Below are 18974 nucleotides of genomic sequence, written 5' to 3'. Positions count from 1 at the left end.
GTTAGGTTTAGGGTTAGGTAGTTTCTCTTGTTCTTACTTCGTTCTAGGGATTCGTCTTGGTGGTTTCTTCCTCTTCTTCTTCTTCGTCGTCGCGAGGGTTGAGAGTTCGTGTCATTTTAGGGTTTGCTTCTACTCGATCCCCTGTGCAAGATCCCACTCGGCGCGTCGAGCCCGAGAGCTCCCCAATTGGCGGCTTGGCAGCAGACTGCTATTGCAACCTACCCTACCTTGGTCCGGCTCGAAGCCGGGGTTGTATTCTTTCCCTTGTAATATACATGGTCATATTTGTTTGTGCATAATGGTGTCTCTGTTGGTGTCGGGTGCATAGCTCCCCTCCTCTGTTTTCCTGTACATAAGAGTCGGTGTCGCGCACATGCTCTCCCTCTCCTTTCTCTCTCGCTTGTGTTCGGTTGCCCCTAGTGCGTGTTTGGGGTCATTTTCTTGGCCTCCCTACTTCCCTCGTCCGAGACCCCCATGGTCCCGCCCTTCTACGCACACGCACGTAACAACGCGACAATGTATCCCTCCTTCATTGCAATCTAATGATAATCACAAGATGTCAATCACTCAGATATGGTCCAGTTACAACTTTTCAAACGACTAATTGCTTAACAATATGGTTCATGCCATACTCGATACAAAGACTCTATTCAAAAAATTAATTGCAAAATCAGTTAATCGTTGTAACTCAGAGATTGCCAACCTACGTCGTGCTCTTGCAGCAGTACAACAACTGTTGGAAAGGTATCCAACTTCATCAGATATGTTACGTTGTGACTTGCAACAAGTGAAAAGCATTTTAAAAGATAAATAGGAGGAATGCTCAATGTTCTTCTACTACCATAATGTTGCTTGTTGGTCAAAAAGGCATGATCAGGTCAACAAAGAATTATTTAATCAGTTTAAATGGAAAAATAAACCTCTTTCTATTACCTCTTTGAAGCGGCTTGATGAATCCTACACATAAGATGAATATGAGATGCGAGATATAGTCTTGGATTACTACCATCAGTTGTTGTCTGCGGAATTTTTTTCAGCAGATAGTCTTTACAAGAGACAAGTTGTTCTTGCAACTGTTCAACAAAAGGTTACAGATGTAATGGTATCTCATTTATTGCAACCATTCACACCGCAGGAGGTCTTTTCTGCAGCTAAATCCTTAGGAAAGGATGTTTGTCCGGGAAAAGATGGATAGGAGTTGGTTTCTATTTGCATTATTGGGATTTTATGGGTCCCCTACTTACTAGAGCGGTTAATTTAATATTTTCAAGCAGTAGTATGCTTGTGGAATGGACGGAAGGAATCATATATATGATCCCTAAGTCGGATGCCCAATGTGATGAAGTCGCCAAGTGGAGGCCAATAACATTGCTTAATGATGTGTACAAGATTGTGGCAAAAACCATTGCTCTCAGACTAAGGTCAGTGTTGTCGTCTATTATTCATGACACTCAAGCTGGCTTTTTGCAAGATAGAAGCATTTTTTATAACATCTTTTTATTTTTGGAAATGGTTGCTTTAGCTCAGCAAAATAAACAATAGCTTGCAATATTTTTGCTTGACTTTGAGAAGGGTTATGATAAAGTGGATTGGGATTTTCTTGAGGCAGTGCTGTCAAGATTAGGCTTTCCTGTTGCATGGAAAAAAGGAGTCTCTGCCCTATATAGGCAGGCTTCTAGTTCCGTCTTGTTTGCTGGAGGATATGGGCCATTATTGCCTATCTCCAGGTCAATTCAGCAAGGATGCCCTCTCGCCTCGTTTCTTTTCATCTTGTTTGGGGAAGCCCTATCCTCCTACCTAACATCGTCTTCGGCAGGTATAAGAGGAATAACATTACCTTTTACACAACCTAGTGTATTGGATGATGAATTTGCAGATGACACGACCCTTTATATTGATGGGGAGATTGGAAATCTTGATCGGGTAAAGATGCTTTGCAAGTTTTTTCAGATGTTATAGGTGCATCACTTAATTGGAACAAGTCAGTTGGAATTTGGGTAGGTGAGGAAACTCACCCTACATGGTATCCAGGTCCTTCTTTCCAATGGCTTCATCATGGTGAACTAGTTTGTTATTTGGGATGTATGGTTGGCAAAGATTTGCGGCCAGAAGCAATGTTCTCGCCACTACTATTATCAATAAAATGTAAACTAATACATTGGGATGCCCAACAATTGTCCTTTGTAGGTCAGGTTGTTGTAGCCAACTCTGTATTGCTGGCTTCAATGTGGTTTATAGCATCCGTTTGGTTATTTTCTAGATCCGCAATAACGAAAATGCAAAGTTTGATCCGAAATTTCCTCTCGGGGGGGAAAACAATGATGTCCAACAGTAGCCAAAGTTGCTAGAAATGTGTTAATACAACCTAAAAGCAATGGAGGTTTGGGTTTGATAGACCCTTTAATGCAGTCAAGAGCCCTTTTGACTAAGTTTGTGATTAGAGGATTGCTGCTAGGATCATAATCTTGGAAAGAGATATTTCTAAATCAGTTGATGCAGTTAAGTCCTAAGACGGGCGGTGCTTGGTCACCCTCTTTAAAATGGTTATTCTTGAATGATGTACAAACACCAAGGCGGGATCTTGCATCCAATAGATTTTTGCTAGGAATCAGAAGGGCATGGGATGTGATTAAGTCATTCTTGCTTAAGGACAAACCTTCTACATGGGATGCGCTACTTAATCAACCTTTTCTTGCCAATTCTTTATTTCGGGATAATGCAGGAAAAGTGTTGGGCTTGAAAACTCACCTCTCATGGGGAAAATTAGATAATGGGCCTGCTGCATCTGTAAGAACGTGGAATCATTTTCAGCAAATGTCACAAGAAGATCGTCTTGCACAATTACAATAAGTTTATGGTGCCAAGATAATGACCGCTAGTATATCAGCAACATATTCTTCGTTTTCTACAACCTTTCAACCCACGAAGGAACATTGTGGTTTGGATGCTTCATAAATGACACATTGGTGGCTGTGAAGGCAGTTTCACCTAACGGGTGTGCTTCTTACTTTAAGGTCCTAGACAATCATATATTACAACCTTACACCTTAGAGTGCAGTTGTCTACAACACTCTGGAAGTGCACCAATTAGAGTCGTTGCTAAATTTGGAAAGAAATGGATGCTCGATCCTTATCCTTCAATTGCTCATATGTGTGATATGTTGTGGTTATATGCAAAAGACCCGGTTGCAAGATTAATATGGGATCCGTGGGGTTGGTTTTGGTCACATTCCTTGGGGGAATAAATCATAAAGGTTCCTTTCTTTCAATACTCAGTAAACCTTGGAAGAGCACTATTGCTTTCTTGCAATGCAAGGATACCAGCAGCTCAGAAACATTGGATCACTTGGGGGGTCTCAACTTTGCATTTGAAAACCTACTGGAAATGGATTTGGTCAGTCAAGGGGCCAACTAAATTTATTCTCTTCAGATGGCTATTATAGTGCATATGGCCTTCCCAGTTGGTCACTCATTGAAAGGGAATGTAACACCTAATCTTCGACAATATGACTTTTGTCACGAAGTGCAAGAGACTACCAAGCATGCCCTTTGGTCATGTTCCTTGGCTCAACAAGTTTGGAATAAAGTTCTTTCGTTATTTTTAACAATCAATGTTGGTTGCTTATTTTCATGGGGATCAACAATGTGGGGAGTGTTACATTCCAATTTGATGTTGTATGAGGCAAACGATGTTCAAGTGGCAATGATGGTACATAATAGAAGATTGATATTGGTCAGCCCCTTTTAACAACCTTGAAAGCAGGTGCGATCTTCCCAGATATGGAAAACAGTGACTACAATAACGTTATGGGTATTATGGAAATGTCGATGCAACCGACGTTATGATGCGACATATCAGTGTCTCTTAGATGTCTTCTGTGAGATATGGGAGAACTTGGTGGCAGTAGTCCGTGGTCAATATGACAACATGCAGGGTTCACCAGGGACTGCGAACAAGAGAAAGAAGAAGGTCCTTCACTTATGAAAAAAATTACCCCTATTCTTTGAGTCAACTCAAGGGCCTCAATGGAGCTATCAACTTCCTTGGATCCTTTCTTGATTAACAGTGAAGCACGACAGAATGTAAAAAAAAAAAAAACCTTTTACAAAGTTCTAGCTTTGGTCTTAGGATTATTGTATATCATTGTACATGAAAATTGTAAGTGTTTGGGCACATAGCTTAAGTTGTAGCATTCACATGTTTTTCTTAATACTAATGAGGAAAATCTTTGAAGAAATAAAAAAGGAGACAATTTGGCTAGAGTCTCCTCTATCTCCTTCTCTATAGATTGTGATGTGGCCCTCGGGAGCTTGCTCATCCCAGGGCATGGATTCAAGAAAAGTAGGAGGTCATGGAGATGGGTGATGAGTGTATAGAGGTCTTACATTACCACCTTGATTATCTCACGTTCACTCCAAGATACCCCATATTGATGTCTCTTGCGTTAACATCCCCATGGTGTAATTAGAGCACACTCTTAGGGGGATTTGGGGGTTTAGATATCAAGGTGTGAATGCAAAATATTGTACAATGTACACAATATGTTTTAAGCTCCATAATTTGTGTCATATAAGCATGTTCCATGAGAGGCATTGATATGTATCTCTTACTACAATTGAAAATACATGGGTTTTAGATCACCATACGTAGAAAGAAGCATTCTTAAGAATTTCCTTTAAACAAGTTCAATCATACCCCCTACTTAGACAATTTAATTTAATGTTTTGTTTTCCCATAATAGTAAAATTCTCTTTCTCACTCTCTCCTTAGGATTTGGTTTCAATAAAGAACTATAACTACAATTTTATCTTTGTGGATTTTACACTTGAAAACGTAGTTTTTTCCCACATTCATATTATGTATAGGTTGAAGTTTGAACATGACCTTTAGTTTTTTCTCTGTGGCAAAAGTAGAAGTTAATGATCTAAAAGAAATGGGCTTGAAGTTGATTCCAACATTTATGAGCCGAGTAGGCTACATTGAATCTGCCCATTACAAGCGAGTATTAAATTGTAGCATGTGTGTGTTAATGGACACATAAATAACATACATACATGCTATTTAGGTAGACAAACACAAGGATTAAGTTAACAGTAAAATGTATGTTTGATACATATATTTGTAAAGTTGGGTTTTGCAAATAGTGAAATTAATTTTTGTGGCCTACACCATCTTTACTCCCTCAGGCCTCCCACCCTCCCTCATTGTGCTTCCATCTGAGCTCAATTTGTTTTCTGATAAGGACATCATGATTTGGCCTACTACTCCTATAGACTATACTCTTCCAAATACAACAGATAGATCATTCGTGCCACTAATTCGTTCAACACTATCATCTAACATAGAGTTTCTAAGGAATGATTTTTCAAAAAGCATGTTTTGCATAGTTGCTAAGAAACATTAAGTCAATCAATAATACCACATTAATTGTCAAAATGGCAAAGTTTCACTACAAGTTAGAAATTACATAATGACACGCCACAAATTGTGGTATCATATGAAGTTCATATAACACCACCACAAGCAACATGATAGAACATCACCATACAATAGCGTATGATATCAAATATCTAGAAATAACTTGACCACATACTACATGATATTATAACAATACTAAATGTTGTTTGATATAATATCAACACCATCATACACTGCACCACATAATGTCACGACCATTAACAACACTAGCACACATACCGTAACATCATATTAACATCATCATACACCACACCACATAATGTCATGACCATTAACAACATAAATCACTAGCACACATCCCATAACATCGTATCCATATCATATTACACCATGACACAACATTCCATGATCTCAAATTTAATATCAAACACCACAAAACATCGAAGTAAAACCATATAACAATAACACACACTCAATAATGCCATTTTCATCTGTGTTATTCCATGTACATGGAGAGTTTAGGGAGATACTTGGCTAGCTAGGCTAGTTATCTAAAAGGTGGAGAATTAATATTGAGCCAAGAGGAGGGTGGGAGTAGTCCATCTTGTTGGCGTTAGATACATAGGACTCATTACTTTACACGCCAACGGTGAATTCAATATCCAAATTACCTTAAAGACCAATCAAATATCATGGAAGGAAAAGGAAACACGGTATTGCATTGAAAAGACAAATAACACACAAGACTTTTGACTCTATGGCACAAGTACACCCTCCAACAGGATTGCCAACCAAGATGCTAAAAGCCACTTGAAATGGCATCTAAAAAATCAATAAATCCTTCTTTTTCTCATTCATCATCAATTTGTTTTGTCGTTTCCCATTCGAATATGGTTTCAATTGCATCTCTTCAAACGCGCTAATAATGGCAAAAGTACACCCCCAATGGGATAACAAACCACAATGCTAAAAGCCACTGGGAATGGCATGTAAAAAATTAATCGATTCATTCTTTTTCTCATTCATCGTTTCAATTGTGTTCCATCAAACATGCTAATGATGGCACTTTAAACTACTCTCCGTCCAACTCAACCAAAAACATGTACTCGGAAGGCCCCAAAAGTCACATAAGACATCCAATCATGAGAAATGTCAACCAAGTGGGGGCCACAAAGTACAAAAGTGTCAACTCAAGTGGGGTCCAACCAGAGAAATGTTAACATGGATTGTATCATCCACTTCTTTATACATATGTATTTTGAACTACATACAAGACATAAACCAAAGAAGATAACAAACCAATGTATCTATCTCGCCTACATTCATCTCCATTGAACTGAGCTTGTCTCTTACATACACAAAGATTCCAGCTTTCAAACTCCATTGAAACAAAGAGAGTGACATTGATCAAATTCATCCCATGAAGCACAAGATACTTCCATCGCGTCAGAGCACCTACCTCACGCATTGGGAGCCCGAAGAGATTGAGAGTGCGTGCAAGAAATCGAGAGATCGGCTTCACCATCACTTGGATAAGCTCTCTCACGATGATCAGTTAGTTACTAGGCTCGGCATGGATAATGTCGAGAACCTGTTCCTCGTCGACACGACCACCATGAGGGAAGATGCCGACGTGAAGGGCATAATCTATCCTTCGTATTCTGTGATTGCTCCACCACGGCGAGAATGGAGGGGCAAAGACATGATGGTGGACGTAGGAGGCTCCGATCTCACTCCCAAGCAAAGAATCGCTATCCTCACGGCTGCCGCCAATCTCACCGGCCGGGCTCTCCATCTCCTGGACCTCAAGAATCTCACCCAAGAAGAAAACATAGCTTGGATCGAGGCTCTCTCCCTCGCTGCCAAGGGGGATGCCACACCTCAGACCCTGCTCATCCGCGGAGAAAATGGATCCATGGATGCTCATGGTCTTCTGAGTGCCCTTAAGGAAGCCAATAACCTCGAGCATCTTTCCCTGCATTTCATGAAGATTAGCGATGAGTGCATAGAGGTGTTAGGCCACTTTGCCTCCCTCGTTAGCCTCCATCTTCAGTCTGTGGAGATTTCCCCAGAGTTTGCAGGAAAATTAGCAGGCCTTCATCCCTCAGATTCACCCCTTGCTGCCTCCCTCCAGAGACTGCATATCTATTCGAAACCCATGGACTGGAGAAGGTGCACCGGTTTCCTGCACCACTGGCCGAATCTCAAAGAGCTCTCTTTAGAGAGCTCTGATAATGGAGAGAAGGACCTGAAGGAATTCATGGAGCACCTTGCACCCGCAAAGAAGGAGGTGGAGGCAGATGCCAGACCTCCTGCCGCACCTCCTCAACTATACAGCCTTAAGTTAGGGTTACTCCTTTCAGTCGAATTCAGCGAAGCTACTATTGGTGCGGTGCTGGATGCTCTTTCTCGCTCCGGCCTTCCATTCTTCGAATATTCCAACTCTAAGGACGCTGCTGTCAAGGCCCAGCTATGGAGGAACCAGCACAATTTCTTCTTGGGATCAGATCTGAAGCGAGTGCCTGCGACTTCCATTCGACTGTTCATCTGTGGGGATCCATTCGCAGGTAAAAACAAAAAACACAGAACACACTCTCATTTTTTTTGAAAAACAGTTAGCCTAGATTGATGGAGATAAGCACACTAACACTTTGCAGTGCATTTGAATTTGTGCAGGAAAGACTACCCTTGTATGCACCATGCGTTCCATCTATGGCCGCAAGGCAGATAAGCTGAAAGCCCTGTTTACAGGAGAGCGCACACAAGGAATCGAGGTGCAGGCCATCAAGAATGATGGAATCGGAGTGTCTGTGTGGGACATGGCAGGCCAACAACAGTTCCACGCATTCCATGACTCGATGTTCCCAGACATAGGATCAAGCTCTTATCATGTTCCATCCATGTTCATGTTCGTTTGGAGCCCCATGGATAGCGAAAGTAGCGACAGAGGCGCAAAGAAAAGCGCCGGGGACTTCGAAGCAAGCTTCAGGTACTGGCTCAAGTTCCTGGCCTCCAAAAGCCGTCAATCCAACCTTGCCCTCAAAATGATCGTGGTATTCACGCGATCAGACCAAATGGAGTCTGTCTCAAGCTCTCTCTCATCTTCCATTGAATCTCTTCAGAAAGAATTTAAATGGGTGATTGACATCGTCCACCCTCCATTTTTAGTGGATGCGAGAAAGAAGGATTCTGTCAAAGCTGTAGGAGAATGTATTTTCCGAATTGCCAAAGAGGTGCTCGAAGGTATTGAGCTCTACGACATTTGCACGCAGGTAAGCAAACATCTCTGGAATTATTCAAAGAGCAGTAATGAACAAATCATTACATGGACGCAATTCAGCGAAATCTGCAATATCTATGGTCAGTTCTCCAATCTCACGAGTGACAAAGCTAAGCTAAATATAATCGCTTTATCCTTGAATGAGTCGGGCAACATCATCTACATAAACGGAATCAAGCACATAGTTCTCAATCCCAACTGGTTCTGCAATGAGATCATGGGCAGCCTCATTGGTTTCCCAAATTCAAAAGGATCACGTAAGGGTAACATTACATTTAAAAATGGATACTTACCTCGGGATTTCTTAGAGCGGAAGTTTGTATCCATTACAGGATCTAAATTAAATGGCTCAATATTGGTAGAATTGATGGAAGCCATGCACTTATGTTGCAAAGTTCCCAAAGTCCCCAATACGATAGCGGAGTGGATATTTATCCCTGCCATATTGTCCAAGGATGAGGTTGGGGAACAGCCCCAATGGACTCCAATAGATGATAGTGAGAATACTTTAGTGTACATGGGCAGAAGACTAGAGTGTGAGAACAGAATCCGCACATTTCTTACACCAGGCCTGTTTCCCAGGATTCAAGTGATATTTAAGAATGTCTTCCAATCTGAGGATGATAAAGCTGAGGTCACTTTGGGCAAGGATTTCATATCTATACTTTTTCCACGTAGTGAGATAATCATTATCTTATGCCAAGCAAAGTCAAGCTATGTGATAGATGTATTGGTTCGGGCTCAAAATAATACTAATGAAAATACGCTAAGTACATTAGCATTTGTGGAAAAGCGTATCCTTAACACCTTGATCACAATTTGTGCACAACCCACTGGCATCCAAGGGGTTAAGCTGATCGAGAGCGTCATACGACCCGATTGCTTACGTGATCCATCAAATGCACAAGAAAGAGAAGATCGATGCCTGAAAATAACTTACTTAAAGGAACAACTACGTGAAAAACTTGAGGAAGGCGAGCAAGAATTTTATGATTGGAAACGGACCAAGCATATGCCTATTCCTCTAAGAAGTGCTTTGATAGATCTCTTAGGGTTGGAGTATTATGAGGAGGTTCTCAACTCATGTAAACAATGGTTGAAGGTGGAGGTGGAGGATGCATTGTTGGAGAATAATGAAGTCAATGTATCTAGGCAATATCAAAGTCAGGAAAATGTGGTCATGACCAACCTTGAAAATGATTTGATGCAAGAAGGTCAAACATCAGAAGAAACGGTTGAGGTACAATACAGTAAGTTTATGGTAAGGTCAATGTTAAGTTTTCATCGTAAGATCGATGAACTACATCATAAGATGGATCAAATGACCAAGACGCTAAAAGAAATACACAAAGAACTTCAATGTATGAAGAAAGATGTTATTATCAAGGTTGAGAAATCTGTAAGCAAGCTTTTGGAGATGGTTCTAGAGAATGAAGCTGAGAAACAGCTCCCTCGTGTTGCCTTCCTTATGTTTGAATTTCGTAAGTCAACATTCCCAAGACTTGTGAGATTCGTGGCTCAACTTTTGGAAGGGGAATTTGTGACAATCCATTTATATTGTGAACATAAGAGATTTCCACATCCAGTGAAACACCAACTTGGTATCACCCTCACCTGCTTGTCAGAGTCTCGATTAAAGACTCTAAATAAAGCTCTTCCTTATATCAATGGTTTCTTTCGTGTTCTAATAATAGGTGCAAGACTCGGTATTTCCTCTGTGGTTCCAGCTGCAACCTCCTTGATTCCTAATTGGTCCTCGATTCCTAATTGGTCCTCCCAATTCAAACAACTAGCAAATGGATACCCCATGATACAAAATACTATTAAATCAAACAAAGATAGATATCTAAGTACATTAGAGTCTGCTTCCAAAGAGTGGCAAAATTTTTTGGCATTGATATTGGAGGAAAATGGAGGTTTGACAGATGAGAACATAGCTAAGAAGTTCCTTCTTAAACGTACCAACTATGAAGTTGACGGGAGAACTCAAGTTGCATGGTTATGTGAGACACACTGTAAAAGAAAATAGTCGTTTCCACAAGGCTAAAGTATATCCTTCTATAAGCATTTTGATCATTAACATTTTCTCATTGGTTTGGAAAGCTTACATTTCGTGAAAACTTTTGTATTCCTTCACTACCCCTACATGGGCTTTGTAGCTAAAAGAAATTAATATTTTCTTTCTAGGTATGTTGCACCGAGTGCATGTCTTTCACTTGATCAAAGTCGTATCTCTCTTTCTCTCTCTCTCTCTCTCTCTCTCTCTCTCTCTCTCTCTCTCTCTTTTGGTGAAAACACACAATTATATTAATAAATGTGTGTGAAAAACACTACTTATAATACGTGTGACAATGGAGTATGGTCACACACTAACCACACTACACTACATGGGTAGTGGAACATGTTGAATTGCTAATAGGCAAGACGAACACTCTACCGAGGAAAGAATTTCCACTTGTTCCAATAAAGAAAATTGCCACATTAGTACTCCCTTCAACTTTCGTAGATATGCTTTCACTCCATGTCTACCATTGAATACAAAAAGCGTTGCACATATTCCAATTATGACGCAATTCCCAATATCTCAGAAATAGAAAAACAATCTCCATCTTTGATTTTGGGTCCACCTGTGTAAATTGTGCAAACACCCACTATCTAGGTGTTAAATAACACCGTGATAAAACTTGCCAAATTTGAGAAATGTAACTCCAAATCTGAGAAGCAATCGGACATTGTATAAATCGATGAGTACTATCTTCCATTTGAACAATGTAAAAAAAGCAATTACTCGTTGCTAATCCACGACGCTTTAGAGCTAATCCCAAAGGCAGTCCTCCAATCAAAACTCTCCAAATGAAGACCTTTGCTACAAGTGGCAATTTAGAATGTCAACTACGTTGTAAGATTTGCCACCACCCATGATCAGATTTGAAGAGAGTGGAATATAGAAGGAGTTTCTTTGTTGATGATGCCTCTCGATGTTGTTGATCCTTCTTCTTCCGCTTTCCAATTGAATAGAGCTTCTGTGTTCCTTCTCCCCCCTCCTTCTTCTCTAGAATAGGTTCTTATTTATAGGTTTAGGTTTGCCTGCCATTTTCCCCTAAAAAAAAGCTTGTCTATATGAGTCGACTTTTCCTGTTTCCTCACTATTTCTGTTTTCTAGCCTCAAATTTCACATGCAAGATATTCTTCGAAAGCTCTTTACGTTAGCTTTCTTATGCATCTTTTCTTTTCTAATTTGGACATTTGACGAGGAAATTATGAGCTATTTACTCGACCTTGTTCCTCATATCCACGGCTAGCTTTTCTTTTGCCATCTTTTTCTCTATTTTTGTCTATTTTCGAAAACCTCATCTAACTTTTTATCCTTTCATTTATTACTATAGTTGACCTAAGAAAATTAGTTTATTTGGACCACTATTTTATTCTCTTTTGAGGGTGGTTTCACACTATGCGTCGAAAACATCACGACAACGTACCTAGAGACCTGCTCATATAGGGCATAAATGGCCCAGATCATGTCATTTGGTATCTCCAAGCTCTTAAGTCTATCAAACAACTTCTCCCTAGGAACTGTGTCAAAGGCTTTGTGGAAGTCCACAAAGCAAGAATATAGTTTTTTCTTACGAGTGTTCGTCTGGTCAATTAAGCACCTAAGTGTGAAGATATGGTCAATAGTGGAGAAGGCTCGTCTAAAGCCAGCCTGCTCAAGTGCTCAAAGACTTAATGTTTCCATATAATCGCTGAGCTCCGCTTCCATTACTGCACCATATAGTTTAGCGAGTGTATGACCTATCATAATGGTCCTGTTGAGAATCGAACTCAACTTCCCATAGATAGGTTTCACACTAGCTTATTAACATTCCAGGCTAGTTTTGTAAATAGTAGAAAGGGCGCTTGCCCTAGCTTAGTTGGTATATAAACCAAACCATTGTAATTTAGTTAATGTTGGATGTATCTTGTGTTGATAATATGATATATACATTTGTTTATCTCTGTCTCTGTCTCTGTCTCTGTCTCTCTGCTATTATACACATACACATATACGCTCACCTTCCGCTACATTACAACCTGCGTATTTTCTATGTTCAGTTTTCTATTGCTTCCACACGCTATTCTTTTCAGGAAACAAGGTTACAAAGAGTAGGCTAACGGCTAAACATTGGTGTTGAACCGAATGAGTTGTGATGAATGAATAGACACCTATTTATAGGTCCTTATGGAGTATTCTAGAATGTTTTAGGATATTTTAGATATTTATGATATTTAATATAATCATGGAATATCCTAGAATGTTCTAGAATACTCTAGATTCTTCTAGAATACTCTATATCTCTTGTAATAACTAATAATATATTTATTATAAATATATATCATATATGTTATTATAATGGTTAAAGGTCTAACGTATAGACCAAGACGTCTTGGGCTTGAATCCTTGTAAGGCCAAAATGTATGTCTTCATGACATTATCCCCCCTTTTCGACAACGAGTTCCATTGGTTGGAAGACAAGATTTCAGACTTTGCTTATGGGGATATTTGTTGTGAAACAAAGCAACCATTTCGGAAGCATTAGCAAGACTCCCATAGAGGAAACATGACTTTTAATGTCCCATGTGTTAATATTAGGTTCCCCAGGGATTGGAGAAAGGGGCTAAATCGTATCATGACTTTTAATGTCCCATGTGTTAATATTAGGTTCCCCAGGGATTGGAGAAAGGGGCTAAATTGTATCGCTACCCAAAAAATAAAGACTTATAATTGTCCTGTTTTTTGCTTTATTAGCATGCTTAGATAGATAATATTTGCAACATTTAATTCGAAATAATACTAAAATATGTAACTATCATTAATTGCAAAATAGGACAACTTGGCCGAGTGGTTAAGGCGTTTGACTTGAAATGAAATGGGTTCGCCCTCGTAGGTTCGAATCCTGCAGTTGTCGACATTCTTTTCCCTTAAGAATAACTACTCCTTCGTGCGTTTTTGGTTTGCTTATTATCTAGCTTAGATAGATAATATCTCCAACATTTTAGTGTGCACAATACTCAAATCGATTCATGAAAACTAGAAACCATTTTCCCGACTACTTATGGTGGTTGATTCAAAATCAAATGTTTGCTTCTTGGAGCTTGGAATCCTACATTTCTAGACTTTCTTTTAGAATCTTTGATGTTGCCATCGTTGATTTACATTGAGTCATTGTGTGGCAAACCAATACATATCCCAATTTAGAGAGGCGACATCTATCATGAATATTTAACCCCTAGAGCCAAATGTGTCAATATTAGCCCGACTCCATATTTTCAAAACTTCCTAATATAACCGAATATTTTTGCATTAACATAACGCCAACTAAGATAATCATTAGACGGATTGCCCAAAATATTAATAGTTGTACTATTTCATGGTAGAAGCCAACCAAATATGGCAATTTGGCCAAGTGGTTAAGACGTTTGACTTGAAATCATATGGGTTCGCCCTTGTAAGTTCAAATCTTGCAATTGTCGAGATTCTTTTACTAAGTTGTGGAAACTAGTAGTCACTTGTAACAACGATATTTGTCCCTTTAAATACCAATCAATCAACGATTGTTCTCCTGTTTGTAGAGGTAAGGGACCTTGCATCAATGGAATATTTTTTAGTTGCCAAATAAACCCCTAATTAGGCGGAATGCGTAATATATGTCGCGCTTCAACAAACTCCAAAATTATTTGAGATGGAGCCTCAACTATATCTCCCACCTCTATGACCCCCAAACGAAACAAACGATTAAATTGAGAGCGCAATCTCTCCTTTCCTGGCCAACATAATAACCGAGAAGACACAAGTAACTCTTTTTGCAAAGAATTACAATGCTCTCTACTTGATGATGGTTTCCATCCACATAACAAGAGTGCTTCTTGTCATGAGGTAACCAAGTGTTGAACACATGTAGAGCCTGGATTCCTAAGTGAAATACATCCATTTAGTAATTGCCACCATAAAGGCTTAATTGTTGTGCTCCCATGATGAATGATCTTAATATTTCGTAATGTGATATCTCATGCTTTAACTCCTTGAAGATTCACTTCTTGTCAAAAATTTACCAAAATTTGCTCCATGAGAGAATCAAAGTGAGGTTGAAGCAAAAGAGAAGAGTTAAAGCGTAATGGAGGCTTTCCAAGTAACAATTTATACATGTCAATTGCATGACCACAAAACTCCAAACAAATAGGAAAGTGATTTGAAGTTCCTACATCTTGTAAAACTGTCATATGAAGTGATGTCAGTAAAAAAGAATCATTGTGCATCACATACATTCTATCTAACCGACTCCATGTTTATCTATGTTGAGCGGATTGGAAAGTAAAACATGGATCATTCCCATGCAACCATGTCTAAACATCCAACTTCAGAACCTCCATAGTCAATGAATCCCAAGCAAGTTGCTCAGGATCATCCATGATTGAATGTTCAGACGTAGATTGAGATGCATCAACTCACATGTTAAAATCACCCATAAGTAATCCTGGGCGGCCCACACATAGGGTTTGATGGAGTGAGCCCCATAATGCAATACATTGAGTGGCTTGGTTAGGGGCATAAATCCCAACCACCCACACAACCTCGCCAAAAAAAGTGATTTCTAGAACCAAAAACTAACCATAAGGATCATTATGCACCACCCGAGGATAATATTTATCCCGAACAATTAATACCACACCTGAATAATAATTATTAAGATGTCCTGCATAGAATGATGAATATCCATGCAAATGAACTATGGATCCTGCTAACTCATGACACGTATGCTCAACTGCACATAATATATCCCATTCTTTACTTAACACAATTTGCCATAATAAATACTTCTTATGAGGAGAACATGCTCCTCTCACATTCCATGTTACCACTTTCATTCAATCAACAATGTTATGGGTGCACTTGCTCCTTTAGAGCAACCGATGTCATGAAACTAGTCAAAGCATGTTCCAATGTTGCATATGGATTTTCATGCACCACATCATTAGTGTTGTCTATCGAACTCTTTTGTTTAGGTTCTCCCGCTTGACGGAAACCTCGAGAATTCGATGAATTAACAACCTATCCCAATGAATCAAATTAAAGGTGAAGGGGTAATCCCTTATCCCTAAATTGTCTTTGCCAAGGACCTTTTCGAGGACCCTCCCTAGTTCCAGAATTACTTTTCGAAGTAGTCCCACAAGTAGTGGGCAAACTATTACGTTGCATATTCATTGATTTGCCCTTCGACTTGCCCTTAACTTGATGCCAATCCTTTTCAACAACAACATCATTACTAGTTCTATCCAACAGTTTTTCCCCTTATCTATAACCACCAAAATTTGTTTTTCCATATCCATAGATGGAGTTCCCTTATTCTTAGGGCCCAAACCTTGAAGTGAAACCTCTTTATAGCCTGCTCTAGATTATGTTCCTTCATCCATAACAACCACCATATCTGACACACCAACATCTCTCCCAAATCCTTCCTTACCTTTCCCTTCATTAGGAACCTCTATAGTTGAAGGGCAATGACGATGGCATTCTGCCATAAAGTGACCCCATTCACCACATCCAAAACAGTGACTTGCAAATGTCTCCCACTTCAATTTAAAACAAAGTCTTTTCATTCCAGGTGTGTTCATACGCACCCATCCTGGCCTCTTACGACTTGTAACCCATAACACACAAAATCTGCACTTATTTGTAGCATTTGCATGTGGAGATACCAACACTTTACCCACTTGACTCATCAACTCTAGTAAAAGTGGCCATAAAAAAGCATGCTTACAATCCACTGTTACCCGAACAAGGCATTCTTGTTTCAACAAAGCATGATAGTCCACAACGGGGGACCATTGCATTACATGCACTAATCGTTTATCAAAAAACACAGGAACTTTAGCCAACACTGCACTTCGATGTTCCGGTGAATGAAACACTACATCATAAAACCCTGGTGGTCCTGCATATATATTTTCAACACAATTTGGTGACACGATTGTGTTCAACCATTGTTTAATCCAATTAATGTATGGGAGTTTCCAGGTAAAAAACAATATAACCGCACGATCATAGAATACATCAAAAGATTGCAACACTGCCTTAGCATCAACATCCACATCATTGCATTCTTTCGCTGCATTTTCATTTTCTTCCACAATATCAGACAATAAGGTATTGGCAATTCCCGATAAATTATCCCAATTACAATGATCCTTGTCAACCTCATCTACATGTATTACTTCGGCATATGTCGCTTTTTTCTCATTAATTTCCTCAATGTCTTTAAACCTCTTAGAGCTTCCAATGTCTTCCCTTTCACGATTACATTCAACCATCACATTACTCTTCTTTGGATCAATTGTTTCCATATCATTTTCCCCCACAATTTGAGAGGAATTCATGTTTATATCCATTATTCTTGATGTGATAGTGATCCAAGATAAAAAGAAAATTCCATGAACAAGAAAGATAACCGGAACTCACCCGATTGAAGAGGTCGAAGATGATGAATACAATAGAAGACCCACAATGTGTGTTGAGTATGTGGATGTCAACAACACACGACCTTATTTTAATTGTTGCTTCTTACAGAGACCACCAAATTTAACTTGCTATATCTTGTTACGAAGCTCTAATCGAGGGCTTTCCAACGCATATAGTTATGCTCAATTCCATTACCGATAGAGCTCTCTCTCTCTCTCTCTCACTATGTTTCTCTTTGTGCATGCTTCCTCTCGTGATTCTGTTCACATCCTCATCTTCCCCATCCACACTTTAATCATTCTATTGGTACAAGCAGGCCTCAATGGAGCACCATATCCATGATGCATATTCTCATGGTGAATGTACTTGGATTGGGGATGATTTTTGGATTGGTATTGGTTGTGATTGGATCTATGTCTATTACTATGCTGAGAGATTACTGTCCATAATGCTAGAAGTATGCTGGCAATGAATCTCATATCCAAAGCGGAGCGAGCTCGGCTTCCCAAGAAGACGGTCACGACAACATGAGCATCGCCATAGCTATGATGGCTTGCCCATTGGTGATGTTGTTTAGCAATGTTGATTTTATTTGATGTTTACTAATACGCACAAGTTGTTTTTATTGATTTTACGCCAAATGCATATTTACTTTATGCCATTGTGCTTGTAGTGGCCAACAATCGAGCCTCAGACCTTCTTAACTAATATGCATATGTATAATGAGCCTAATTACACAATTATCTAGATTTTAATATTGGTCTTAATTTTACAAATATAAAACAAGCCTTTTGCATTTTACATTTCTATTGTTAACTGATTTACATACACCATCATGTTTATAGATGGACAACAAGATGGCCAAGATCTTATCCATATTTCCTTAGAGAATAATCAAAAGTCAATGAGGGGAGAAGGAAACACGGCAATGGGTTGTGAAAGTCTAAAAATATGCTCAAGGCCTTTGACTTTATGGTGCACGTAAATACCCAATGTGAGAGAAAATGGTGCCAAAAGCCACAAAAAATGGACATGTGTAATGACATTGTTCCGTCCACAAGGGGATGAGGAACCTTGTTTCAACTAAATGGGGCCCAACCAAATAAGAGCGAGAGAGAGAGTTTTAATAAATGTTATGGTTGTAGCTAAACTTAGTTTGATTGAAGATTATGTTAATGTAAACTTTGGCTAAAACCCATTTAATTCATCATATGACTTTTGGTATTAGAACCGTCACTTTCATATACATATGAGATATAAAGTATGCATAATTCATCTTTCACTTTAATACGATCTTTCATTTCTTTCATTCATTCAATCTTATGGAGAAGCCTCACCTCCTCCCACCCCCACACCAATTCATCCATTAGGAGTGAGACTCCAATGAGATCAGAGATGAGGTCGAGAAAACGAGAGCAGCTCTACTCAACCTCTCTTCAATCTCAACCTCAACCTCTCATAATCTCTTAAATTATCTCGCCAATGTTGAGAACCTCTTCCTCATCTAAGACAATGACAGAATAGCATATTGGTCATATTATGCTAATTCAAACGTCAGTTGGAAACAAGCTTGGGAATGGGGCAGCAGAGACATGATGCTGGATTTAGGAGATATTGCAGAACAACAACAACGGATGGCCATCCTCACGGCCGCCGCCAAGCCGTCCATCTCCTGGACCTCAAGAATCTCGCTGATCAGGATGCCACACCTCAGAGCCTACTCATCCATGGAGGAGATGGATCCATTGATGCTCATGGTCTTCTGAGTGGCCTCAAAAAAA

General features: G+C 39.5%; 1 protein-coding gene and 1 non-coding gene across 2 annotated transcripts; both read left to right on the top strand.

Moving 5' to 3' along the window:
• The first annotated feature begins 6696 nt into the window (after positions 1 to 6696).
• Positions 6697 to 10850, top strand: LOC147866010 (protein TORNADO 1-like). The gene is made up of 2 exons (XM_087316368.1): positions 6697 to 7986; positions 8096 to 10850. Exons 1-2 carry the CDS (start codon positions 6840 to 6842, stop codon positions 10726 to 10728), a joined length of 3780 nt encoding a protein of 1259 aa, XP_087172494.1. The 5' UTR covers positions 6697 to 6839; the 3' UTR covers positions 10729 to 10850.
• Positions 10851 to 13564: 2714 nt separating this feature from the next.
• TRNAS-UGA (transfer RNA serine (anticodon UGA)) lies at positions 13565 to 13645 on the top strand. Its single transcript has one exon. It is a non-coding gene; the product is annotated as a tRNA-Ser (tRNA).
• The last annotated feature ends 5329 nt before the right edge of the window (positions 13646 to 18974 follow it).

The sequence above is a fragment of the Azolla caroliniana genome, unplaced genomic scaffold (genome assembly GCF_043228905.1).
Source record: "Azolla caroliniana isolate FFs.n. ecotype wild unplaced genomic scaffold, voAzoCaro1.0.p SCAF_3, whole genome shotgun sequence".
NCBI lineage: Eukaryota > Viridiplantae > Streptophyta > Polypodiopsida > Salviniales > Salviniaceae > Azolla > Azolla caroliniana.
Note: the sequence above shows the minus strand (reverse complement) of the source record. Positions and strands in the feature narration are given on the sequence as shown.

What these genes read in the sequence shown, in the direction of transcription:
- LOC147866010 (XM_087316368.1), top strand. Translation starts at nt 6,840, where the DNA reads ATGAAGCACAAGATACTTCCATCGCGTCAGAGCACCTACCTCACGCAT. An exon ending in CTGTGGGGATCCATTCGCAG is followed by an intron (nt 7,987 to 8,095) that starts GTAAAAACAAAA and finishes GAATTTGTGCAG; the next exon opens with GAAAGACTACCCTTGTATGC.